The sequence below is a fragment of the Salmo trutta genome, chromosome 19 (assembly GCF_901001165.1).
Source record: "Salmo trutta chromosome 19, fSalTru1.1, whole genome shotgun sequence".
Lineage (NCBI taxonomy): Eukaryota > Metazoa > Chordata > Actinopteri > Salmoniformes > Salmonidae > Salmo > Salmo trutta.
In genome coordinates, this window is record NC_042975.1 from 10,392,641 (window position 1) to 10,419,980 (window position 27,340).

The 27,340-nt window shown below is 43.6% G+C and overlaps 1 protein-coding gene across 2 annotated transcripts; it reads left to right on the plus strand.

The window, feature by feature from the left end:
- Positions 1-103: 103 nt before the first annotated feature.
- Positions 104-25,418, plus strand: LOC115153974 (cornifelin homolog A). 2 transcript variants are annotated; one of them, XM_029699708.1, is made up of 6 exons: positions 104-288; positions 659-746; positions 902-1,146; positions 1,518-1,654; positions 2,413-2,517; positions 24,888-25,418. In XM_029699708.1, exons 2-6 carry the CDS (start codon positions 712-714, stop codon positions 24,930-24,932), a joined length of 567 nt encoding a protein of 188 aa, XP_029555568.1. In that variant the 5' UTR covers positions 104-288; positions 659-711; the 3' UTR covers positions 24,933-25,418. The 2 variants fall into 2 exon arrangements, with proteins under 2 accessions (XP_029555568.1, XP_029555569.1); XM_029699709.1 differs by lacking the exon at positions 24,888-25,418 and having other exon boundaries at positions 107-288; positions 2,413-3,288.
- Positions 25,419-27,340: the final 1,922 nt, after the last annotated feature.

Sequence of the window (27,340 nt, forward strand, 5' to 3'; positions counted from 1 at the left end):
TTAAATCCCCCTTGGAAATCAGTCATGCAGTTGAAACACAGTCTGCCTCTGTTTCTATAAACACTACACAATAGATGTTCTTCTTTTTGCTCTCACTCAGCAGGAAATGTCCTCGGCTGTTCAGAGAAACCGGTTGAGATGTTTCTTATTATACCACAAGCCTCCCCCAGCCGATTCTCATACCAACACTGTGTACCAAAAAGCAGAAGTGATCAGGAGCATGTGTGCCAGACAGCTCACTTGTGTCCAGGACTAAGCGGTAGCACGTTGCTGTTGTCTGTGATTCGGGTAAGTGTTGCCTTTTAATTTTACAATGATTTTCTCGTTGTCACTGCTGCCCGTTTATGTATGTGTTGGGAGTATGAACTTACTGATCCGCTGGCTTGCCTTGGCCTTGGCCCCTACACTGTGGAAATGTGGCATTTGCGCTTTGAATTAGAGGCTCCATTCCATACAGTCTTGAACAGGCCGGCTCTGTCCTTGTTTGCTGTGGCAGCGCACATGCTGTACTAAGAGGGTGTTATGAGCCCCTAGAAGAGGAGGCCCAAAATGTCTTATCTTCCCAGAGCAGCCGCTGAGCTCCAGCCCTCTCTGGAGTAGTACACCCCATCTCAGTGGGAAACTCAACCAGTCTCCCCTTCCTTCCCTCCCATCTCAGTGGGAAACTTATCCAGTCTCCCCTTCCTTCCCTGGCTGGGAGCAGTCGTCAGCATGGAGGATACCACAGCCATAGTCACCACAGACCAGTAAGTGTTAGGCCCTTATCAGTAGAGATCATCATTGTTGGGTGTAATGAATCATTCCAACATGTTCTTAAGCCCGATGTTCTTAAGCCGCATTGCAACACAGCTAAGCCTACATTCATTTCTACATTTTATAGTTCCTTTCTTGTTTATCTCAGTTGTGCACCAGTCACCAAAGCTGCAAAGCAGCAGGCCCCAGGTGATGAGGAGGACGAGGAAGCCGGGGGCTGGGACATAGGAACAGAAAGCTGGAACACACAGAGTGCCGCTTCTGCTGCGATGAAACTCCCTGTGCTCACGCAGCCTGGCCTGGGGGTAACCACGACAACAGTGACCACCATCACTCAGACGGGAGGGGACTGGAGCAGCAGTCTGTTCAACGTGTGTGGAGACAGGACCACATGTGAGGCAGACACAGCATTGGGCTTATTACACTGCATTGTACACACTCAAGTGTAAAAGTTACATTTGCCGGTTTGAGTAACTGAAATAGTCAGATGGTGGATGGCTATACTGCTATCTTACATGCTTACACTCTACTTATGTTAGTTAAGGACATTCAATGTTACCCAATGTTAAAGAGAGGATACTTCGTAAAGATGACGATTCTCTTGCATAATACCATATCAATCTACAATTCTCTGTGGGGTTGCTAAACATGTATTCAAATTGGAAACGTTTTCCGTAACCGACTGCTACTATCTTGTGGAAAATTACATTGCACTAAACCTAGTAGAGTTTTCCTAAGCCCTGTATCGCTCTCGTTTTTCCCAGGTCTCTTAGGGGCCTTTGTGCCCTGTTGCTTGGACCTTAGTCTGGCCCACCAGTACGGGGAGTGTCTGTGTCTGCCCCTGCTCCCTGGCTCCACATTCGCCATGCGGGTGGGCATCAGGGAGAGATACAAGATACAGGTGAGGATTGTTACACAATAATGACGGGGGTTAATGGGTGTTATTAGAATCCATTAACGACCTGCTGGTGTCATGGGGACCAAAGCAGTGTTCTCTCACAGAGCAATTCGGTATCACAATTTATTTCAGGAGATGTAGGTTGCACATCATGTACAACAAATTATTGTACAACAAATCATGTCACTCACTCCCTCACATTTACTTTCCTCCTGTCTATGCAGCCGTGGCTGTACACCATATTTTATTTTATATTGCATGCGGTGGGAAATTTGTTTCTGATTTTTAATGTAAAGACTTATTCTGATTTGTAATGTAATGACTCATTCTGATTTGTTATGTAAAGACTCATTCTGATTTGTTATGTAAAGACTCATTCTGATGTGTTATGTAAAGACTCATTCTGATTTGTTATGTAAAGACTCATTCTGATTTGTTATGTAAAGACTCATTCTGATTTGTTATGTAAAGACTCATTCTGATTTGTTAGGTAAAGACTCATTCTGATTTGTTATGTAAAGACTCATTCTGATTTGTTATGTAAAGACTAAATTACTTCAGCAGCCAGGCTTCAGATAGAAATAAAGACCCCTGCCTGAGACCAGATGTGAACTTTCCCCTGTTGTGTGCTGTGTGTGTGTGTGTGTGTGTGTGTGTGTGTGTGTGTGTGTGTGTGTGTGTGTGTGTGTGTGTGTGTGTGTGTGTGTGTGTGTGTGTGTGTGCGGGCGGGCGGGCGGGCGTGCGTGCGGGTGCGCGCGCAGGGCAGCGTCTGTGAGGACTGGACTACAGTGAATTGCTGCTACCCCCTGGCCATCTGTCAGATGATCCGAGAGATGAAGAGGAGGATGAAGAGCCAAACCTACAAGGTATCCACTGCACTAGAGTGCTCCTGACAACATGGCTGTCTGTGTACTAGATTCATTCATCCAGGTCAGGACCACATCTTATTCATATTGCAATATTCATGATCTAACCTTGGTACCTATAGCAAACTTGGCTTGTGTATAGAACCTTCTGAGGCATTCATTTCATTGGTGCATCACTGATGTCTGCATATTACTATGTCACAAATGGATGGATGATTACTATGTCACAGATGGATGATTACTATGTCACAGATGGATGATTTCTATGTCACAGATAGATGATTACTATGTCACAGATGGATGGATGATTACTATGTCACAGATGAATGATTACTATGTCACAGTTGGATGGATGATTACTATGTCCCAGATGGATAGATGATTACTATTACAGATGAATATGTCACATCCGTCCAGATGGTGATTATTCCAGGTCTCTATGGGTGTCCTCATACTACAGGTGCCCGTTTGGTGTCTTATGAGAGCCCTCGTGATCATTCTAGGGTTTCTGAGGACATCACTGTTAAAGACGAGTTGGCATATGTAAAATAAAGTTGGTTAAGTTAAGAATTAAGTTAAGAATGTATTTGGGGATGGGGACTTGGAGTAGGCTTAGTATTTGAGCCTATGTAGGATGTGGAACATCAGTGATACTTTACCAGACAATGTTCCATAAATGTTTGTAAAGTAAAATAAAATTCCTAACCAATTGTATGAAACAGTCCATGTAGGCTAAGCCTTTAAATAATAAAACCTATTTGAATATTTGTATTATTATTGTATTATTCTATCACGGTAAGCTAATTTTGCACGTCCCTCTGAATCGCAAATGCCAACCAACACCAAGCCGGGGTGTATCCAAAGGCTGAATATGCAATTTGTTAACTGCTGTTTATTGCTTAATTCAGCATTATACATCAAATACGGAACACTTTTTTTTAAAGTCTATACTAGAAGCACATTGATCCAAGTCAGTGAGTTCATAAGTGGTAGTGTGTGTTTCCAACAATCCTTCACATTTAATCTCCCTGTTGTTGAACAGCAGTCCTTGCTTGACCCCTGACCTTTGTATGCTGTATGATCCCAGATGAAATATGCATGAATGACAACCTGTGAAGAGGGTGGCTAGCTAGGAGCATGGTGATAGTAGCTTGATGATAGTAGCATGGTAGCTAATACAGTATTATGATTTCATCAGACTTTATCCTCTAATAACAATCAGCATCATGCTCTCATTATGGAAAAAGGTTTCTCAGTCTAATGGCAATCTGGTTCTAACCAGATGGACAGCCTTAGTGACCGTGCCATCAGCCCAGCTCCATTTACATGTGTCTACCAGTAGATGGCAGTGTTGCCTGAACTGCAGTACTGCTGCTCTGCTGCCTCCTGGGCTTCTGTAGGGACCTGAAAGCTGCTTGCGTGTGCCTCCCGCCTGGTGCACCAGGTGTGCAGGTGATGCTGTTGGTCTGTGGTGAGACCCCCTGGGGGGCGGGACTGCTGGAGCCAAACCACTGCAGAGCCCAGGAGATGATGAGAGGGAGGGAGGAGAAGAGAGAGGGAGGAGAGGAAAGGGGGAAAAAACAACAGTGGTGATACTGTAGATGCATACCCTGTGTATTCTTCTCATACATTCACAGTGTGGTAGGCTTGTTAAATAATGTGTTTTATATTTTACACACACTGTCTCATCGTTTCCCTTCCATGCAGTGAAGCCATTATGAAGGCTTCTGTTGGCATAACCGTTCCTGCTTCTAGGTATTCAGATTCAGTTTAAAGGATGCTTTAAGAGGAGTTGGCCCCTGGATTTATTGACATTTCTTACACTCCTCTTGTCTGCCATACCATCCCTCCTACAGAGCATGTCTCAGTCCCTCAGCCTCTCACAAGCGTATGACGTGGGAAGAAAAGGAGGTGTGGTGCAGGGGGACCTAGGAAGTTGTCCCCTTGGTGATAACTCTGCCCAGGACAACAGCCACCTGGGGCTTACATAACAGAGTTCGCGTCCCAGGCAGATTCACACACACACATATGCCGCACACACACGCACACACACACACACACACGGGAAGGACTGTTCAGATGTTAAGAGCCTGGTAGCCAGCAAGTTCTCTATACTGTATAGATGGCCAGAGGAGAGGGATTTAAATTTGTCAAATATTTTGGGGTGGGGTGGGGTGGGGGGGTGTGTATAGTCAAGTGATGCATGCATAGTCACAGCCGCCCCAAGGCAGTTAGGGGGTGATGGTCATTATTTAGTCTATTTACCGCTGGCATGCTTTTGGAGGGCTAGTCTGCTCTGTGTTCCTCTGCCATGGTCCACTGAATCAGTCTTGGCTAGGGGCATGTCTTTGCTGCTTCCCTGTGGAATCCATTTCCTCTTGTTCCTCTCCCCTCCTCCAGCCTTATGAAGGGATCGGAGAACAGGCATGGCTACAGTAGTTGGTTAGAAGGGCCCCATCTGTCTATCCCTTCTCTGCATCATCTTGTCTCACACCTCCAAGCTGAAGTGTGTCTTTTATTTAGCTCTACATACAGGATTCATAAGGTCCTGGTCCCGTTGATGTTGCTGCTCTTTCGTCCGACATGGCATAGTGTCTCTTGTTGTTGGGTGTTAAGAGGCTTTCACTGTGGCAAGATGTGGTGAATGGCATTGATGCTGTGTGTGTGTGTGTGTGTGTGTGTGTGTGTGTGTGTGTGTGTGTGTGTGTGTGTGTGTGTGTGTGTGTGTGTGTGTGTGTGTGTGTGTGTGTGTGTGGCACTGATGCAGAGCAGCGGAGGATAGATCTTAGCACATCTATCATAGCTCCTCTCTTTGTGAATATTTGCTCCTCATCTCCCTGGCTTGGGTATGTTCTGGCTTTGGATGTGGTCCAAGGAGGTTTGTTACCTTGAGATGAGAACCCCCCCCCCGTCCCCAATCTCTCACTTAATCATAAGAATCAAATTTGATTTGAACAGCCTCCACACCACTCCACACACGACCCCTCACACTGAGCATACTGCTCTGTTTGGGACAGTTTGATGTCATAGCACAAGTATAAAGAACCTAAAGTCGGCACAGCACAAGACATGCACGTGATGGTGCACACACAGACACACACACATAGACACACACAACCCACAGACACAGAACAACAGATGCACCAGTTTTCTGTAGAACATCAAAACAAACCGCTCTATGGAGCTCATTAAAACACGATCAGACGCCTCGAATAATGCATATTTATCCAACTGTGCCCCACACGCACGCGCACACACACACACACACACACACACACACACACACACACACACACACACACACACACACACACACACACACACACACACACACACAGGTCCCCTCACTGTGATACTGTAACTGTCCTACAAACATTTTATAACAGATGGACTAACACACCTCGACTCCATTGAGATCCTTTCAACAAAGAAATGAAAGTAGAATCTTCCCTGTTGAGGGAGTGGGAATAACTCAATCTGGGAGTTCTCAGTGGCCACAGCACTGAACAGCCATTTCATTCTGTACATGGCTGCATACATTTGTTGTCACTCTAATCCCAGCATTTCTCACCAAACTCATTACCCATACCAAGTCATTATTTTCTCATCATTAATAAGACGGCTAGTAGCTCAGGCGGGTATTTTCACCCTTCTCTTCGTCTGGAGGGGAATAGAGATTGAGGGGAGTGGGAAGGTGGGTCAGACCACGTTTCATCCAACGTTCTCTGTACACAGAACGGGAGGGTTCATCAAGCCACTGTTACATCAGCAGCTGATTTAGGCCCTGTTAAAAAAAAAGAGGTGAGGGAAATTTCAATCAATGAAGACTTGAAGTAAAGTAATGTACTGGGCTTCAGCAGGAGTAGGGGTCACCCTATTAATAACTCCTCTCAGACGTAGGAGATGCAAGGCTGGTTTTCATACTCTGTGCATTTGATACCTAATGAAGTCAAGGACTTAGCTTATCCCTGAGCTCCATGTATGGTCCCATGACTGGGGATTCTCTTGGCAGGCTAGGGGGTCCGCTTGAAGCTTCCGCTGTGGAGGAGACCGCTTCTCATATTTCCTGCAATGGAATGCCAGCCACAGCCACTAGGTCAATCAGTGGAATAGAAAGCAGGTGTCAGCAAAAAAACTTTGACATTCTGTTCCAGAAACAGAACTATAATTTTCCGATTCATTCCAGTAAATCGGACTGATGATACAGGCAGGTCTGGATATCGGACTGATGATACAGGCAGGTCTGGATATCGGACTGATGATACGGGCAGGTCTGGATATCGGACTGATGATACGGGCAGGTCTGGATATCGGACTGATGATACGGGCAGGTCTGGATATCGGACTGATGATACGGGCAGGTCTGGATATCGGACTGATGATACGGGCAGGTCTGGATATCGGACTGATGATACGGGCAGGTCTGGATATCGGACTGATGATACGGGCAGGTCTGGATATCGGACTGATGATACGGGCAGGTCTGGATATCGGACTGATGATACGGGCAGGTCTGGATATCGGACTGATGATACGGGCAGGTCTGGATATCGGACTGATGATACGGGCAGGTCTGGATATCGGACTGATGATACGGGCAGGTCTGGATATCGGACTGATGATACGGGCAGGTCTGGATATCGGACTGATGATACGGGCAGGTCTGGATATCGGACTGATGATACGGGCAGGTCTGGATATCGGACTGATGATACGGGCAGGTCTGGATATCGGACTGATGATACGGGCAGGTCTGGATATCGGACTGATGATACGGGCAGGTCTGGATACTCGGACTGATGATACGGGCAGGTCTGGATATCGGACTGATGATACGGGCAGGTCTGGATATCGGACTGATGATACGGGCAGGTCTGGATATCGGCTACTGATACGGTCAGTCTGGTATCGGACTGATGATACGGCCGGCAGGTCTGGATATCGGACTGATGATCGGGCAGGTCTGGATATCGGACTGATGATACGGCAGGTCTGGATTATCGGACTGATGATACGGGAGGTCTGGATATCGGACTGATGATACGGGCAGGTCTGGATATCGGACTGATGATTACGGGCAGGTCTGGATATCGGACTGCTTGATACGGGCAGGTCTGGATATCGGACTGATGATACGGGCAGGTCGGATATCGGATGTGATACGGGCAGGTCTGGATATCGGACTGATGATACGGGCAGGTCTGGATATCGGACTGATGATACGGGCGTCTGGATATCGGACTGAGATACGGGCAGGTCTGGATATCGGACTGATGATACGGGCAGGTCTGGATATCGGACTGATGATACGGGCAGGTTCGGGAATGATGTCGGGGACTGATTGATACGGGCAGGTTCTGGATATCGACTGATGATACGGGCAGTGTCTGGATATCGGACTGATGATACGGGCAGGTCTGGATATCGGACTGATGATACGGGCAGGTCTGGATATCGGACTGATGATACGGGCAGGTCTGGATATCGGACTGATGATACGGGCAGGTCTGGATATCGGACTGATGATACGGGCAGGTCTGGCTATCGGACTGATGATACGGGCAGGTCTGGATATCGGACTGATGATACGGGCAGGTCTGGATATCGGACTGATGATACGGGCAGGTCTGGATATCGGACTGATGATACGGGCAGGTCTGGATATCGGACTGATGATACGGGCAGGTCTGGATATCGGACTGATGATACGGGCAGGTCTGGATATCGGACTGATGATACGGGCAGGTCTGGATATCGGACTGATGATACGGGCAGGTCTGGATATCGGACTGATGATACAGGCAGGTCTGGATATCGGACTGATGATACAGGCAGGTCTGGATATCGGACTGATGATACAGGCAGGTCTGGATATCGGACTGATGATACAGGCAGGTCTGGATATCGGACTGATGATACAGGCAGGTCTGGATATCGGACTGATGATACAGGCAGGTCTGGATATCGGACTGATGATACAGGCAGGTCTGGATATCGGACTGATGATACAGGCAGGTCTGGATATCGGACTGATGATACAGGCAGGTCTGGATATCGGACTGATGATACAGGCAGGTCTGGATATCGGACTGATGATACAGGCAGGTCTGGATATCGGACTGATGATACAGGCAGGTCTGGATAGAAAATGAAAATAACTTTAATTTGGGAATTTTATTTTGTGCTTGTCCAGAGATGAGAGATGATAGTAGGAGCCTCATCGTTCCACAAGAGTAACCTTATTTGAAGAAGCACGGCTCTTGTCAACTGATCATCATTCCCCCGTCAGAGAGTTGTACTTTCCTAGAACTCTAAAAGTATGAAGCGAAAAAAATATACGAGCGCTGTCTGTCTTCAAATAGACTACAAGATCGTAGAAGCATGTCCAATCTAGGCATGTGAGCGGCTTAAACATATTGTGTGGATGACGTGTCACTCAAGTCAACAGAGGACAAGGGAGGGTGATGAAGCATGTCTGACTGTTTGAGTCACTCAGCCCACACACACACACACCTTTCTGTCTGCTGCCGCATACACACACATAGACACAGGCAGAGACGAAATGGAAACTTCTAGAAAAGGAGACTGGAGAGAGAGATGGGGAAGAGTGAGAGTGGCATCAGGGATTCAATTATACCATATGTGTGCTGGCGCCCACTCTGGCATACGTCAGCAGACATCAGCCTGTCAGAGGCGAGAGCAGAGCAGTACAGAGCAGGACCTCTCACACAGCACTCGATGACAAATCCACACAAAGTTGAGTGTGTGTGTGTTTCTGCATGCAAGTCAGTGCAAGTGGGTGCAGAACCTTGACGGAGACTAAGGTAATGTTGGTTTCGTCTATACAGTACTTCAGGAAGACCAAACTTCAGATGTATGCCTCGTCTATACTTCGGGTAGACGTAGGGTGTTTTCACATACAGTCCTCTTTAAAATAACCAATCTTACTCCTCTTTAATGTGTACTCTGTGACATAGCCACAGAAAGTAGGGATGCTGAGGGTACTGCAGCACCCCCTGAAAAATCATAATAATAATAGAATTAGCTGATAAAAAAAAGCTCAACATTCACTCAATGCACTCTGGGTTTTTACAAAGTGCAGGACAAGCCATTCCATCAGATTGTGTAATCAGACAGCTAAACTCAGCCAAAGAAGAAACGTCCTCTCACTGTCAACTGCGTTTATTTTCAGCAAACTTAACACGTGTAAATGTTTGTATGAACGTAACAAGATTCAACAACTGAGACATAAAGTGAACAAGTTCCACAGACATGTGACTAACAGAAATGGAATAATGTGTCCCTGAACAAAGGGGGAGTCAAAATCCAAAGTGACAGTCAGTATCTAGTGTGGCCAACAGCTGCATTAAGTACTGCAGTGCATCTCCTCCTCATGGACTGCACCAGATTTGCCAGTTCTTGCTGTGAGATTGTTACCCCATTCTTCCACCAAAGCACCTGCAAGTTCCCGGACATTTCTGGGGGGAATGGCCCTAGCCCTCACCCTCCGATCCAACAGGTCCCAAAAGTGCTCAATGGAATTGAGATCTGGGCTCTTCGCTGGCCATGGCAGAACACTGACATTCCTGTCTTGCAGGAAATCACACACAGAATGAGCAGTATGGCTGTTGGCATTGTCATGCTGGAGGATCATGTCAGGATGAGCCTGCAGGAAGGGTACCACATGAAGGAGGAGGATGTCTTCCCTGTAACGCACAGTTTTGAGATTGCCTGCAATGACAACAAGCTCAGTCCGATGATGCTGTGACACACCGCCCAAGACCATGATGGACCCTCCACCTCCAAATCGATCCTGCTCCAGAGTACAGGCCTTGGTGTAACGCTCATTCCTTCTACGATAAACGCGAATCCGACCATCACCCAAGTTGAGACAAAACCGCGACTCGTCAGGGAAGAGCACTTTTTGCCATTCCTGTCTGGTCCAGCGACGGTGGGTTTGTGCTCATAGGCGATGCTGTTGCCGGTGGTGTCTGGTGAGGACCTGCCTTACAACAGGCCTACAAGCCCTCAGTCCAGTCTTTCTCAGCCTATTGTGGATAGTCTGAACACTGATGGAGGGATTGTGTGTTCCTGGTGTAACTCGGGCAGTTGTTGTTGCCATTCTGTACCTGTCCCGCAGGTGTGATGTTCGGATGTACCGATCCTGTGCAGGTGTTGTTACATATGGTTTGCCACTGCGAGGATGATCAGCTGTCCGTCCTGTCTCCACTGTCTTAGGCGTCTCACAGTACGGACATTTATTTCCCTGGCCACATCTGTAGTCCTCATGCCTCCTTGCAGCATTCCTAAGGCACGTTCACACAGATGAGCAGGGACCCTGGGCATCTTTCTTTTGGTGTTTTTCAGAGTCAGTAGAAAGGCCTCTTTAGTGTCCTAAGTTTTCATAACTGTGACCTTAATTGCCTACCGTCTGTAAGCTGTTAGTGCCTTAACCTGTTATGGCTAGGGGGCAGTATTTTCACGGCCGGATAAAAAACGTACCCGATTTAATCTGATTATTACTCCTGCCCAGAAACTAGAATATGCATATAATTATTAGCTTTGGATAGAAAACAATCCAAAGTTTCTAAAACTGTTTGAATGGTGTCTGTGAGTATAACAGAACTCCTTTGGCAGGCCAAAACCTGAGAAGATTCTGTACAGGAAGTACCCTGTCTGACCATTTCTTGCCCTTCTTGATTATCTCTATCCATTACAGAGGATCTCTGCTGTTACGTGACACTTCCTACGGCTCCCATAGGATCTGAGAAGGCGGCAAAAAGCTGAATCTTGGCTTTGCAGGCTCTGGCTGAAAAACATTAGCGCGTTTGGATAGTGGCCAGTAACAGTACTATGAGACTCAGGCTCGTGCACGAGAGGATAGCATGCTTTTATTTTCGCTCTCTTTGTACGTTTACACGCTTTCCCGGTCGGAATATTATCACTTTTTTACGAGAAAAATGGCATAAAAATTGATTTTAAACAGCGGTTGACATGCTTCAAAGTACGGAAATGAAATATTTAGAAATCTTTTGTCACGAAATGCGCCATGCTCATGACCCTTATTTACACTTCGGATAGTGTCTTGAACGCACGAACAAAACGCCGCCGTTTGGATATAACTATGGATTATTTTGGACCAAACCAACATTTGTTATTGAAGTAGAAGTCCTGGGAGTGCATTCTGACGAAGAACACCAAAGGTAATCAAACTTTTCTAATAGTAAATCGGAGTTTGGTGAAGGCTAAACTTGCTGGGTGTCTAAATAGCTAGCCCTGTGATGCCGGGCTATCTACTGAGAATATTGCAAAATGTGCTTTCACCGAAAAGCTATTTTAAAATCGGACATATCGAGTGCATAGAGGAGTTCTGTATCTATAATTCTTAAAATAATTTATGTTTTTTGTGAACGTTTATCGTGAGTAATTTAGTAAATTCACCGGAGGTTTACGGGGGTTTGCTAGTTCTGAACGTCACATGCTAATGTAAAAAAGCTGGGTTTTGATATAAATATGAACTTGATTGAACAAAACATGCATGCATTGTATAACATAATGTCCTAGGGTTGTCATCTGATGAAGATCATCAAAGGTTAGTGCTGCATTTAGCTGTGGTTTTGTTTTTTGTGACATTATATGCTAGCTTGAGAAATGGGTGTCTGATTATTTCTGGCTGGGTACTCTGCTGACATAATCTAATGTTTTGCTTTCGCTGTAAAGCCTTTTTGAAATCGGACAGTGTGGTTAGATTAACGAGAGTCTTGTCTTTAAAATGCTGTAAAATAGTCACCTAGCCCATAGAGGTTAACAACCTGTTCAGAACATAACTTCAGACACTGTGGAGCAGTGTTTGTCTAACAACCTGTTCAGAACATATCTTCAGACACTGTGGAGCAGTGTTTGTTTAACAACCTGTTCAGAACATATCTTCAGACACTGTGGAGCAGTGTTTGTTTAACAACCTGTTCAGAACATATCTTCAGACACTGTGGAGCAGTGTTTGTTTAACAACCTGTTCAGAACATATCTTCAGACACTGTGGAGCAGTGTTTGTTTAACAACCTGTTCAGAACATATCTTCAGACACTGTGGAGCAGTGTTTGTCTAACAACCTGTTCAGAACATATCTTCAGACACTGTGGAGCAGTGTTTGTTTGAGTTGGGTGCAGTGGTTATTGCTGTATGCCAAACAGAGAGACAGATGAAAGAGATAGATGACCATCTTATTGTGTTTAGCGCCGTGATAGATACTCGCATGTTTACCCCCACAGGTATTCTGAACACAACACCACCTGGCAGCTATTTATAGATAAAAAGAGCAGAATTTCCCCCTCTCTTCAGACTGCTGCCTACAGTAAGGCAAGGTGATCTTACTGAGTAGTCGACAAAGCTGTGGTAACTTTGAAACTCCAAACAGTGTGTCCTTTTCACCCTTAGCTGTTCCACCAACAATGCTTTTTCACAAACATGTCTTTGTCTCTGCATGACAGTGATTTAGTCCATTTCCAATGCTTTCATATACAAAGAACGTTAATAGTCTATCTATGATAGCCCTATGCACATTTGTTGGACACTATGTAATTTGCTTGGTTACTATAATAGGAAAAAGGATCACCAGGTGTCATTTAAAAAAAAAGGACAAATCACTGTCAGTGAAGCCTTAATCTGCTTTGCTATTGGAAAAGGTCAGCTATCAGTTATAGGCCTCTATCTTTTCAATGCCTGCTTCACCCATGCATGGAAATCAGGTTGACAGGCATCTGTAATTGAAGCTGCTTATGTGGTGAAAAAGAGAGGGTTCACTGCTCCACCAAGTGGAATGAGTTTTACTGGCGATAAGAGTGTGACCATTGCGTAACTTGCACAAGCGTGCAGCGTGAGTCACGACCATGTGTGGATTGGACTGATTAAGTTTGGGGGCGGGAGAGCCTAGTGGTTAGAGCGTTGGGCCAGTAACAGAAAGGTTGCTGGATCGAATCCCCGAGCTGACAAGATAAAAATCTGTTGTTCTGCCCCTGAACAAGGCAGTTAACCCACTGTTTCCCCCGGTAGGCCGTCATTGTAAATAAGAAGTTGTTCTTAACTGACAGGTTAAATAAAATATACAAAAGTGGAGTGGAGAGACTTGGACCACTCAGAAGTCTCTCCTCCCTCCCACCACAGCATTAACTACACTGTCCTGTCTCTTAATTCCACAAACACGGAGTCACATGCTATATTTGTAATCATTAAATTCACTGTTATGCCAGTGTTTCCATGTTTGCAGCCTGTGATGACACGTTGAGGCTCTTCACGGCCCTGCACCGCTCGTCTATGAGCATCCTGTGTATGTGCAGTGAAGGGCTTTGCTCCAAAGCCAAAGGGATGGATGACTTTGTCTATGCCTATAAGGTGAGACGTTTCATTACGATGAAGTGGAAAAACAACCTTTAGTCTTGTTGACCTTACTACCAGACTCTACCAGTTGCAGGTCTTGTAGAATTTCTCCTTTTTCATTGACTTGTTCAATGCAATGCCTCTATGTACATGCATATTTCTTGAGGTAGTTAAGGCCCTGTAACTATGAGGGCATGGATTCTAGAGACCTTACACACTCCACTGTGCCTGTTGTGGGACATTTACATTGATGTTAAAATGTCATCCATCCGACTGTGAACAACGAATAGCAACACTTTCAGCCTCTCTCCAGTGGCGTGCCATGCTTTTTCATAGGGCGCTGGTCTGAATGCTGCAGATCAGGAGCCAGAGCAGAGAGGGGAAAACCTGGATAGGGATGGGACTGCTGAATTATTCAGAGTTTGAGGCATGAGTTCTAGGCAGGTCATAAATGGCTTATCCATATCCTGGCCTGCATCGCTACTGGTTCTCAGAGCCGGTGCCTGCAGGACGTCTTAATAACACTGATAAAACCCAATGAGCTCACAGCGTGACTGTCTCTGTTTCCTGTAATAAGACTTGTTCATTGTGACAGTGGTCTGGGTCGATGTGGGCCTGGAGAGAAACATCTGTGAGGTCAGCAACAGTGGACCTGACACACACACACACACACGCAGAATTACTCTGCTTGTTCTCTCCCACTAAGTGTCATATGAAGGTTCAATTTCAGCCACAGGACGCCATCACTCAAAAGACAGGTCCAGCTCCTTAGGAATTCCTGAGAATCCCAATGCTTCTATGATCGAGCGTCCATCTCCTGTACTGCTAAAACAAACAGGCATAGCTAGTCAGTAATTTACAGTAGTGTACTGCTAAAACAAACAGGCATAGCTAGTCAGTAATTTACAGTAGTGTACTGCTAAAACAAACAGGCATAGCTAGTCAGTAATTTACAGTAGTGTACTGCTAAAACAAACAGGCATAGCTAGTCAGTAATTTACAGTAGTGTACTGCTAAAACAAACAGGCATAGCTAGTCAGTAATTTACAGTAGTGTACTGCTAAAACAAACAGGCATAGCTAGTCAGTAATTTACAGTAGTGTACTGCTAAAACAAACAGGCATGGCTATTCAGTAGTTTACAGTACTGTACTGCTAAAAAAAGGCATAGCTAGTCAGTAATTTACAGTAGTGTACTGCTAAAACCAACAGGCATGGCTAGTCAGTAATTTACAGTAGTGTACTGCTAAAAAAAGGCATAGCTAGTCAGTAATTTATAGTAGTGTACTGCTAAAACCAACAGGCATGGCTAGTTAGTAATTTACATCACTGTACTGCTAAAACAAACAGGCATAGCAAGTCAGTAATTTACAGTACTGTACTGCTAAAACAAACAGGCATAGCTAGTCAGTAATTTACAGTACTGCATGAGAAGTAGGTGAGACGACTCAGTGTGGGTCCCGAAGGTAGTTGCGCAGTATCTTCCAAATCGCTGACCCAACTCAACTGCCACAGCCCAGATTCTGCCCTCAACTTCCTGAAACTTGGAATAGTTTCTTTCAGAAGTTCAGTTCCTATTTTAGTTTGAACTCTTGGCTCCAGCCAGGTGTAGAGCAAAGTGATATGAAAGACAGGAGTCTCAAAGAGTCTGAAAGATACTTCTCCTGCTCGACTTCCCTCTGGGTACCTGGCTGGTGTGGGTTCAGCTCCTCACTCGGGTTTTAGGTAGATGTCCTGTGTTCTTTCCCTTTATCTTACAGCATGCAGGAAGCCTGAAGGCTGTTGTGGTTAGGTGCAGGAAGGCTCAAGAATGGACACAACTTTGCCAAGACATACAGGCTGGGATAATGCTTCCCAGTAATGTGTTAGAGAACCACTGAGAGGGAAAGGCCATCAGCGTCTTAACGCTCTGTTAGTCTTCACCAGTCAAGCGTCATGTGCTCAGAGTGAGGTTCACCACCACCAGAAGAAGTGTGTGATTCAGTCAGACACAGGTTGCATCCCAAAGGGCTCTGGTCAAAAGCAGTGCACTATGTAGGGAATAGGGTGCCATTTGGGAGTCATCCACCGTCTTATCTGATATTGGCAGCTGCCATTCAATCGATAATCCATTCAAACACCTAGACAGACCTTTTTTTTAAAGAGATTATTCCTCAGGAGCTTTAGCACCAAGGAAATAAACTTCTGAGTTTGCTTCCCACAGACTAAAGCTTGTCACCTAAAAAAACGATGCTTTGTACTTATTATACGACAGAATCTAGTGGAATGTGTCAAACTATAGTTAACCTCCCTCAGCTCTGCTCTTTCAAGCTGCAACTTCTCAGTTGGCCTCTTACGGAGTTATCTGTGGGTCCTCTTGATGCAAAAATACTAATCTCTCTGAAAAAATAATAATAATTTTTTCATTTTTTCGCTAAAATAATACATGTAAACAGAAAATGTTAAATTGGTCTAAGAAACAGCGAGCGATGTGCCTTGGCTCTGCATTCTAAATGAAGCACTGTTGGGGTTGCACTAAAAGAGCTCCTTGATGAATAATGGAAATTAGTGATAGTTTAAAGCACTTCTATTATACTGAATACACTATACTGAGTGGTAACAGTGCCTATCATTAGGGCAATTAAAATGAGAATGAAGAAGGAAAACATATTCCTAACTCACTGCTGGTAATATGATAGTAAAAATCTATATTGCTAAAGTTATCCTCTTCAGTCCTAGCAGGCTACATTTTGATGGCATTCAAGCCAAAGTGTAAGATATTGAGGCAGTGAAAGTGCCAATAGGGTATCACATGGAATCACATTCAACATTCATAATTCCTTGTTTCTCCACCTGGTCTGTAAAACAATTGACTGACAGTACATAGGTCCAGGAATGATTATATTGTCAGTTGGATAACCTTATTGTTTTACTTTTTCTACACCTCACTTGACATGCTCTTGTCCAAGTACATACTGCATTTTGTCACAATAGGCATCTGCCTCTACCTATATGTTGCCCTCTTACCAGCAGCAGCCTCTTGTCCAAACAGCAGCCTGGGTGTCTTGGCTGCCTATGGCATCAGGCCTGGCACTGTGCTCTGTGAGGCATCCGACTGTGCTCTGTGAGGCATCAGACTTGGCACTGTGCTCTGTGAGGAATCAGGCCTGGCACTGTGCTCTGTGAGGCATCAGGCCTGGCACTGTGCTCTGTGAGGCATCAGACTGTGCTCTGTGAGGCATCAGACTTAGCACTGTACTCTGTGAGGCATCAGGCCTGGCACTGTGCTCTGTGAGGCATCAGGCCTGGCACTGTGCTCTGTGAGGCATCAGGCCTGGCACTGTGCTCTGTGAGTCATCAGGCCTCGCACTGTGCTCTGTGAGGCATCAGGCCTGGCACTGTGCTCTGTGAGGCATCAGACTTGGCACTGTGCTCTGTGAGGCATCAGGCCTGGCACTGTGCTCTGTGAGGCATCAGGCCTGGCACTGTGCTCTGTGAGGCATCAGACTTGGCACTGTGCTCTGTGAGGCATCAGGCCTGGCACTGTGCTCTGTGAGGCATCAGGCCTGGCACTGTGCTCTGTGAGGCATCAGACTTGGCACTGTGCTCTGTGAGGCATCAGGCCTGGCACTGTGCTCTGTGAGGCATCAGGCCTGGCACTGTGCTCTGTGAGGCATCAGACTTGGCACTGTGCTCTGTGAGGCATCAGGCCTGGCACTGCGCTCTTATATTAATATGAGAAGGACTAACCACATTTTGTCATTTGATAGATGCTGTAATTAAGATAATTATATTTATTCAATACTTTACTATTTGTTGAAAACCAGCCTAATAGATCACCTACCCTGTAAAAATGGTATGTTTGTGCTTTGTCCCAGCTCAACACATCTGAAACTCCTGAATCATCTCTTTGTCTGTTTGCCAAATAAAATCCATTGTGCTGCAATAAATGCCATTCAAATGTTGGACCCCAGGAAGAGTAGCTGCTGCTTTTGCAACAGCTAATGGGAATCCTAATAAAATACCAAATCCCAGTCCAAAATAATGATGTATTGAATCAGTTTGCCAGTCATTTAAGACAGACATGAATATTGCATGCTCATCTGTAGCGTCCCTTCTTGTCAGAGGAGGCTGGAGTGTGATGACAAAGTCAAAAAGTACAACTTCACTTCCATGTGCAGGACGGTAATAGACCCGTAATGTCTGCCTGGAACAAATCACCTGCAATGCATTATGGATGAGATTCTAAAAGGGAACTATATTGGCTGCCATTCAGAAATTGTCTTTTCTTGGGCTGGACTCACGAAAGCCTATTGAAGTCATCTTACAAAGAGGAGCTGTTCCTCAGTCACTCTGGTAGGGCTCTCAGTAAGTTTGCCCCTGTTTTTAGTGAATTAAATCTTCTGACAGATTTTCAGCTATGTCCTATTAGGATTATATATGATTTAACACATGGGAGAATTTGAAATTGGACTCAATCCTATTTCCAGATTGTATACCATTAGAGGCCATTGAAATGACAAATAATGTAGTGTAAAACTTTGTAAAGGCCTTTAAAAATAGTTCAGAAAAACATTTTGGATAGTCATGACTACATTTTTTGCGTGTGTTTTAAACCATATACAATTTATTATTTAGCCCAGACATGGAATATATTCAAGTCTTTATTATATCTGCAAGCGCATGCTGAAGACAAGCAGAGGTATACTTTGCGGGATGTTCACCTGAAAACTGTTATTTATTATGGCCTTATTAGACGAACATATATGAAATGCATCAGTTGAGTGCTAAAAGGAATATTATACACCGGGTGGTTCCAGCACTGAATACTGATTGGCTGACAGCCGTGGAATATCAGACCGTATACCACCAGTATGACAAAACATTTATTTTTACTGTTCTAATTACGTTGCTAACCAGTTTACAATAGCAATAAGGCACATCAGTGGGTGTGGTATATGGCCTATATACCACGGCTAAGGGCTGTATCCAGGCACTCCGCTTTGCGTCGTGCTTAAGAAAATCCCTTAGCTGTGGCATATTTGCCATATACCACACCCCCTTGTGTCTTATTGCTTTAATAATATACATCATAGCCTACATGTAGATTACAGTGTCAATCATTTCAACCAAACCAGTAGGATTCCTGACACTTTAAGTTATTCCTTTACTGAGAAGCACCCAAAACAATTTCTCGCATGAACGAGCCCACAGTTGTAGCGCAAACAGATTACACAGACTTGGACTGGGTAAAAGGAAACAAAAGGGATTAATCTAAGCATAATACAATAACAGTCCTCCGTGGAGATAATTGCAAGATTGATTTAGACATGCATGGGGGTTAATGGCAGCCATTGATTAGATTAGAGGGCCTATCTAAAATGGCTCTCCACAGGCATTAAGCCCCAACCCTAAAAGTTACTAATGCCATTTGAGATTTCTAAACCGAGATATTAACACACTCCATGGGAGCATGATAGTCTGAATATGTATGGCATGTTTACACAGGCAGCACAATTCTGATATTTTTTTTGACCAATCAGATCAGCTCTTTTGCCAATCATTTCTTAAAATGGCGGACTGAACACGAGAACTGAACTCAAGATAAAAACATAATATTCAATGTCAGTAAATTGGACTAAATATTAGCACTTCATATACTTGTAGGTAATAACCTTCAATCTGGATAACAACAGAAAACAAATCATAAGGCAAGAGAAAAGTATCAACAAATATTACAAAAACAAGCAACACTCAGACATGGCGGAGAGTAAACGAGGAGAATCAATCTCCCCCCAAAAAACGCGACTCCTCGACGGATACAGACGATTTATGCTTTTCACCACCGGGACTGGTAAGGGTGGAAAGCGATCTGTTAAAGTTGATAAATGACAAACTGGGCATACTTCAGTAAGGACAGGGTTGGGGAGTAATGGATTACATGTAATCCGTTACATGTAAGGGATTACAAAAAAACCGGCAGCTGTAATCCATTACGTTACCAGCAAAAATATTGTAATCAGATTACAGATACTTTTGAAAAACTAGATGATTACTTCAAGGATTACTTTTAAATTCAGAAAGGATGTTTGTGAGAAAAAAATCTTTGACACTTCTCTGTTTTCTCAATGACATTCAAATCAGCATTGAAAAAAGGCGCAAGTTTAAGTTTGTTCCACCTGAGTGAGTCTGACCACAAGTCAGAGACCACTATGATGACACACCAAATGTGTTTGATGGATCACGGGAAAATATCAGGAATAGGCTTTTGTAGGCCACAGTCCAAGCTATGTCTTCCAATAGTGCGACTGCTGACAGCATCCAAAGATGATCCAACTTGAATAAACGCTTGGAGGTAAGGAAGACAGCAGTGGTGTAGTCTACAGCAATATGGATATAACTTATTATTGATATTTACATAGCGCATTGATGTGAATCACGCTACTGCTCTATCATTTAGCTATTTGCGCATTACGGATTGTGATTGTTGTGGATGGCTGTTCATAAATCTAAATGTGTATTTGAACCAAATAAAGGTTGAATTCAAGAAGTTTAAGCTGCCTATCAATCATTGTTTTTGAAACCAGTGGGCAGCCAGTGAAGAATGGGCTCTCGCAACAGCTGCATAGTGCAGATCCCAGCCTATGGAATAAAAGTGGGGCTTTTATTGCTCAATCTAATTCATGCTGATAACATTTTTTATCCATTGGCCTAATGGACACTTGCTCAAACTTACACACTTTTGATAGACTTAAAGGGACAATCTGTAGTTGCTACATCCATTTTTGGACTTATGAATTATATATATATCTATTGATTATTGAAGAATATAACTCGTGATCTTAATTAAACTGTCACACTCCATGAGAACCCAAAATATAAGCTTGTCTTTCTCCAATGTTTGTAAACATTGTAAATGTAAACAAACACTGTATAGACTCATAACATGGTTAAAACAATACTTGTTATATCATGGATGGTTAGTCCTTGCATCCATAGCTCTGGCCCATCCCTCAGCTTTTTACCAAAACAGAGGCGGGGCAACCGTTTTGTTATTGTTTCATCAATGGATTTGACCTTTCAACAGCTGCATATTATCAAGATATCAAAGTGTCGCAAACAAAAAAGTAAACAACAGGCCTATAGCAAATGCAGCATATGGCATTCATTTTTCACAAGTAAATAGAACTTTTCAGTAGTGCTGAAAGCATGCCATACCATGGGCACAGCATTTATTTTGCAGCTGGAATCATTGAGCCCAATCAGTCCTCCATGACAACAAAATCATAAACAACAGAGTAGGGCTGGCTAATAAGTCCTTAGTTTTGGGGTCATGCTTAGATAAAACAATTTGGCTAATCTATACTTCCATATTTCCAAGTCCTATTCTTGAAGATCAAGGGGTATAACATTTATTGGAGTGACTGGAATTCTAATAGACTGGTTTTTCATGTAAATATATAATTTAATCGTATTATTATATGTAGTAGAAAGCGGTGGGTTAGAAGAAGCCTACAAAACCAACCCATAAAGTAAAATTTAACATCCATATATGGCCAGCTATGTTAACTTTAACATTGATTTATCCTGCAATAAATGTTGTTCAATTGGTAACATACATTTTGTCTTCTTCTAATGCCTCTTAAGGGGAAAGTAATCTAAAAATAATGGAATGTAATCAGATTACATTACTGAGTTTGGGTAATCCAAAAGTTACGTTACTGATTACAATTTTGGACAGGTAACTAGTAAATGTAATGGATCACATTTAGAGAGAGAGAGAGAGACACAGCTGCATGATTTTTTGGCAGGGACATACAGTTGAAGTTGGAAGTTTACATACACTTAGGTTGAATTCCATGAATTTCTTGTTAACAAACTATAGTTTTGGCAAGTCGGTTAGGACATCTGCTTTGTGCATGATACAAGTAATTTTTCCAACAATTGTTTACAGACAGATTATTTCACTTATTATTCACTGTATCACAATTCCAGTGGGTCAGAAGTTTACATACACTAAGTTGACTGTGCCTTTAATCAGCTTGGAAAATTCCAGAAAAGTATGTCATGGCTTTAGGAGCTTCTGATAGGCTAATTGACATCATTTGAGTCAATTGGAGGTGTAGCTGTGGATGTATTTCAAAGCCTATCTTCAAACTGAGTGCCTCTTTGCTTGACATCATGGGGAAATCAAAAGAAATCAGCCAAGACCTCAGAAAAAAATTGTAGACCTCCACAAGTCTGGTTCATCCTTGGGAGCAATTTCCAAACGCCTGAAGATACCACGTTCATCTGTACAAACAATAGTATGCAAGTATAAACACCAATGGACCACACAGCCGTCATTACGCTCAGGAAGGAGACGCGTTCTGTCTCCTAGAGATGAACGTACTTTGGTGCAAAAAGTGCAAATCAATCACAGAACAACAGCAAAGGACCTTGTGAAGATGTTGGAGGAAACAGGTGCAAAATATCTATATCCACAATAAAACGAGTCCTATATCGACATAATCTGAAAGGCCTCTCAGCAAGGAAGAAGCCACTGCCCAAAACCGCCACAAAAAAGCCAGACTACGGTTTGCAACTGCATGTGGGGACAAAGATTGTACTTTTTGGAGAAATGTCCTCTGGTCTGATGAAACAAAAATAGAATTGTTTGGCCATAATGACCATCGTTATGTTTGGAAGAAAAAGTGGAGGCTTGCAAGCCGAAGAACACCATCCCAACAGTGAAGCATGGGGGTCGCAGCATCATGTTGTGGGGGTGCTTTGTTGCAGGAGGGACTGGTGCACTTCACAAAATAGATGGCATCATGAAGTAGGAAAATGATGTGGATATATTGAAGCAACATCTCAAGACATCAGTCAGGAAGTTAAAGCTTGGTCTCAAATGGGTCTTCCAAATGGACATTGACCCCAAGCATACTTCCAAAGTTGTGCAAAATGGCTTTAAGGACAACAAAGTCAAGGTATTCGAGTGGGCCATCACAAAGCCCTGACCTCAATTCTATAGAACATTTGTGGGCAGAACTGAAAAAGCGTGTGCGTGCTAGGAGGCTTACAAACCTGACTCAGTTACACCAGCTCTGTCAGGAGGAATGGGCCAAAATTCACCCAACGTATTGTGGGAAGCTTGTGGAAGGCTTCCTGAAACGTTTGAACATGTTAAACACTTTAAAGACAATGCTACCAAATACTATTTGAGTGTATGTAAACTTCTGACCCACTGGGAATGTGGGAATGTGAAAGAAATAAAATATGAAATAAATCATTCTCTCTACTAGTAATCTGACATTTCACATTCTTGAAATAGGATCACCACTCTAACTGACCTAAGGCAGGGATTCTTTCCTTGGATTAAATTTCAGGAATTGTGAAATACTGAGTTTAAATGTATTTGGCTAAGGTGTATGTAAACTTCCGACTTCAACTGTATACAGAATGCTACCCTCCACAACATAACCTTCACTGCAGATTCAAACCTCCAAACCTACAACCTAATTTTGGATAAAATTACCTGGAAGGATTACTACTACCAAGGATTCCTTTTTCCAAGCTATACAGAGGGTTCTCTGGCAAACAAACAGCAGAGACCTGGAGACACCATCCAACCCGGAACTGAGACAGACCAGATACAACTTAAATTAGCACTGAGGTGTGAAATGAGAGGTGTCGAAGCCTTCAAGCCCAACAAATGGCATGAGTCTCTCACAGCCTACCCCACCCAAATCCAGGGGCCTTTGAAGCCCCCTCCCGCTGTTCAGAGACCATCCACTGGCATTTTCTACACGAAATCTCCCTCTAGAAATAAAAGCTTCTCCCAAATGCATGACACCTACTCCTGTTGCCTGCTGCACTGCTGCTTGGATTTGACCTGGAAATCTGTTCACCGTCTGCCCTGGCCTGTCTCACCCTATCTGATACCCCAACCACACTCTCCCCTCTCTCCCGAGCTTTCAGTCGCCTCCAGCACTGTTGGGGCGAGTGACTCAGAACTTACAATGGCTAGCTCCAAGTCGTTATACTCACTTCTCAGTATTTGGTATTCAAGAATGGTCCACCACCCAAAGAACATCCAACCAAGTTGACACAACTGTGGGAAGTATTGTAATCAACATGGGCCAGAATCCCTTTGAAACGTTTTGGCACCTTGCGGAGTCCATGCCCCGAAGAAATGAGGCTGTTCTGAGGGCAAAAGGTGGGGGGTGCAACTCAATATTAGGAAGTTGTTACTAATGTTTTATACATTCAGTGTATATTTATATTCTGGACCCTGACATTGCTCATTCTGATATTTCTTAATTTCTTTCTTTAATCTTTTTTGGATTGGTGAATATTGTTTTGTATTACTAGGTATTATTACTGCACTGTTGGAACTAGAAACACAAGCATTTTACTGCACCTACATAAACATCTGCAAATCTGTGTACGCAACCAATAAACTTTGATTTGATTTGAAAAGTGGCTGAAATACAGGACTGTTCCAGGATGCAGCCACAAAAAAAATACACGTTTTAAACCATGACTCAGAGGTTGGGGTGTTTGTTTAATTTGGATAAGCTTTTATTTTAATATGTACCACTGTAGCAGTAGAAATTGCATTTTAAACAAATAGGAGAATGGTTAAATTAGCATTATTTAGAGGACCCCAGTTACACTGTGTTGCATTTAGGGGGATTCATGTCTCATTCAGGGGGCCTGAGAACCCCCTGGGCCCCCCGTAATTCACACTCTGCTCCATGCCCACAATTCTTGCTTTTAGCAACACTCCACTACTCCTGCAAACATGATTATTTGATGATATGGTCTCAGTTTCCCCATTATCCTTTAGTGAATACGATCTGACACTGAATAATTCAGCTGTGGTAGCTAAAGACAGACAGCAGGTAGATGTAGGCTGATCTCAAGCAGTCTATGGAACACTCCCCGTATCGTTTCAGCTCCTTGTTCAGGTAGGTACAATATATAGGGTCCTTAGGGTCTCAGGCAGATTCTCAAAGTCACATCTTCCAGCAGGAGAACCATGGAGGAGCTCCAGAGGAAACTAGACAAGCGGTATGACAGCGATCAGCTGTATGACAGCAAACCCAGAAAGGTGAGGTTCAAGCTGGCCTCGTCGGTCAGCGGCAGGGTGCTGAAGCATGTGTACGAGGATGGCCAGGAGCTGGACAGCCCAGAGGAGAAATACCCCCACAGCTTCCACAGCCACAAGATGCCCAGACACCTGGAGATGGAGCAGCTCTGTGGCTTCCAGGACATGCAGGACCAGAGTCTGTACCCCCCTACCGGACTGATGGCCCAGAGGATCAATGTCTACAGGGGGGGGGCTAACAACAGACCCTCTGCCCACAGCAATACACCGGAGGGAGTCCCCAATGTGAGTAGTTGTGGCTTGGTTGAAAAACCATGCTATGAAACTGTTGATTTGTAGCACAATACACAACCTTCACCACACCCCTATTTGCTTTCATTGCCTTTGTAATGCATGGTTAATTGTCTTAGATCAGTAATGTATTCTATCCTGGTGTGTGTCTGCTTGCCGATTAGACTCTAAGGGGCCGATTTAACTTAGGAAATGCACTCACTTTTCCTATTCACTTCAGTATTTGAGATTCAGACTTACAGGCTGACTACACCGCTCGAGTCGCATGCGCGAGCGTTGCAAAGTAAAGGTAGAAATCTATATTATTCAATTATTGCACCCACACTGCTCGCGCGCACCAACGAGCGTCTGCGTTGCTAAGGGCTAAAATAGAAGTCAGTTCTATTTCTGATGCAGATCGCGCTGCAAGCCCTGCCTCTCCATCTCCTCATTGGTTTATAGAAGCAGGTACCCATGTGCCATCTCCTCATTGGCTATACCCACGTGGGTGACTTAAGACGAATGAGGTCAGTGGCGGTAATGCACCTAATTTATGAAAGTTGCCAATCGCAATATAAAGTCAAGAGAAGAAAAAGCCTGGAAGGAAGAGAGATGACTAGAAACGATTCAGTCAACCATTTTTATGTGTGGATTAATTGGCGGAGTAGAGGACCTTGTGCATTTCAGGTAAATAGGACAAATTAGCTAGCTAGTGCAAGCTAGCTAGCTAAATTTGCCATAAATGTTTAATGCTTTTCAGCCTGTCCCCAAATTAATATAATTGGTTCAGAGTTTGTTTTGATATTTTAACCTGCGTGTCGTGATCGCGTTTGGTGTGGGGGGACAAAATACATTTATGCACGATGGCGCACGCACACAGCCAGTTTGGGTTCCGTGTTAGCTTATTCAGTTACGTAACGCACTCTGCAGGTGTGGCTATCTTGCGAGCTCTGAATAAAATGTATTCAATCTCTGAAAACCCTCCCAGTTGCTGGCCATTCAATAGGGTTTCAGTACACTTATTTATCTTAAGCCATCCATTTAAATACGGAGTACCTTTTAGTTAGAAATTTGGCGACAGACTAGAATATATCGAGAGAACGGTTTAAGAATATTAGGGATCAATAAAATAAAATACATCTAAATATATGCATATTCATCTCCATTTCAACAACAATTTGTAGATAAATTATTAGATTATTTAGGTTTAGGAACGTATTTATGAATCATAAAAACAGGTTTGGAGAGCCTTTACACACAAAAGAAAGAAAACGGTGGTTTGATACATTCAGAAAATTGCCACATTCAGTTCTTTAACCCATGGTAATGTTAGAAGATGAATGTACATAGAATTATAGTAGGGAGAATAGTGTACACTAGTAGGTTATACCCTCGTCTATTGCCTGCACTAACCATGGAACTGTGGATGACACAACCAAGTATTGAGCCATGTGTCGGGTTCAAACTGTTATGGCTTGGTCTGCGCTCCGGTCCATAACGATTGAATTACCCTGCATTACTTTTTTATATATTATCAACTGTTACTAATGATCCTCAGCAACAACCACACGGCCGTGACAGCGTTTACAGAGGAAGCAAATGAAGGTTAACAAAACAATGGCTATAGCAACTGAAGGGAACAATCAGTACATTGGCAAACTAATATGTGGTTATTAGGCCCAGTGATGGCTAATATTTAACATGATAGAAGTAAGAAACAGAGAAAGTCGGGGTAGCCTATAATTAAGACATTCAAGAGTGCCCATCCCTGCAAATGAAAAGGCTGTACAATTTTAATTCTGCATAATTGCAAAGCATTTCATTATATCATATGAGCTGTTGCGCTAAAGCTTATCAAACTGTTAAAATGAAGGACAAAACAATGTTTTTGTTTTATGCTGTTATTTACCAACCTTAATGTGTGTACAATATTGTGGCAATACAGCAATAAAGTATCAGCTGATCAGATAACAGTCACATCTTCAGTGTTTTATTCTCTGGAGCCAGTCAGGATAAATGTCTTTACTTTAGTCTGTCCTGTGAAGTTCAGACTGAACAAAATACGAAAAGCATAAGATGTTTACTTTCATCACGATGTCATATTTCT

Excerpts from the sequence above, each read along its gene's own strand:
- LOC115153974 (XM_029699708.1), top strand. The coding sequence starts at position 712 with ATGGAGGATACCACAGCCATAGTCACCACAGACCA. Across the intron at positions 747-901 it reads GCCATAGTCACCACAGACCA|TTGTGCACCAGTCACCAAAG; the intron begins GTAAGTGTTAGG and ends TGTTTATCTCAG. Across the intron at positions 2,518-24,887 it reads TGAAGAGCCAAACCTACAAG|GAGAACCATGGAGGAGCTCC; the intron begins GTATCCACTGCA and ends ATCTTCCAGCAG.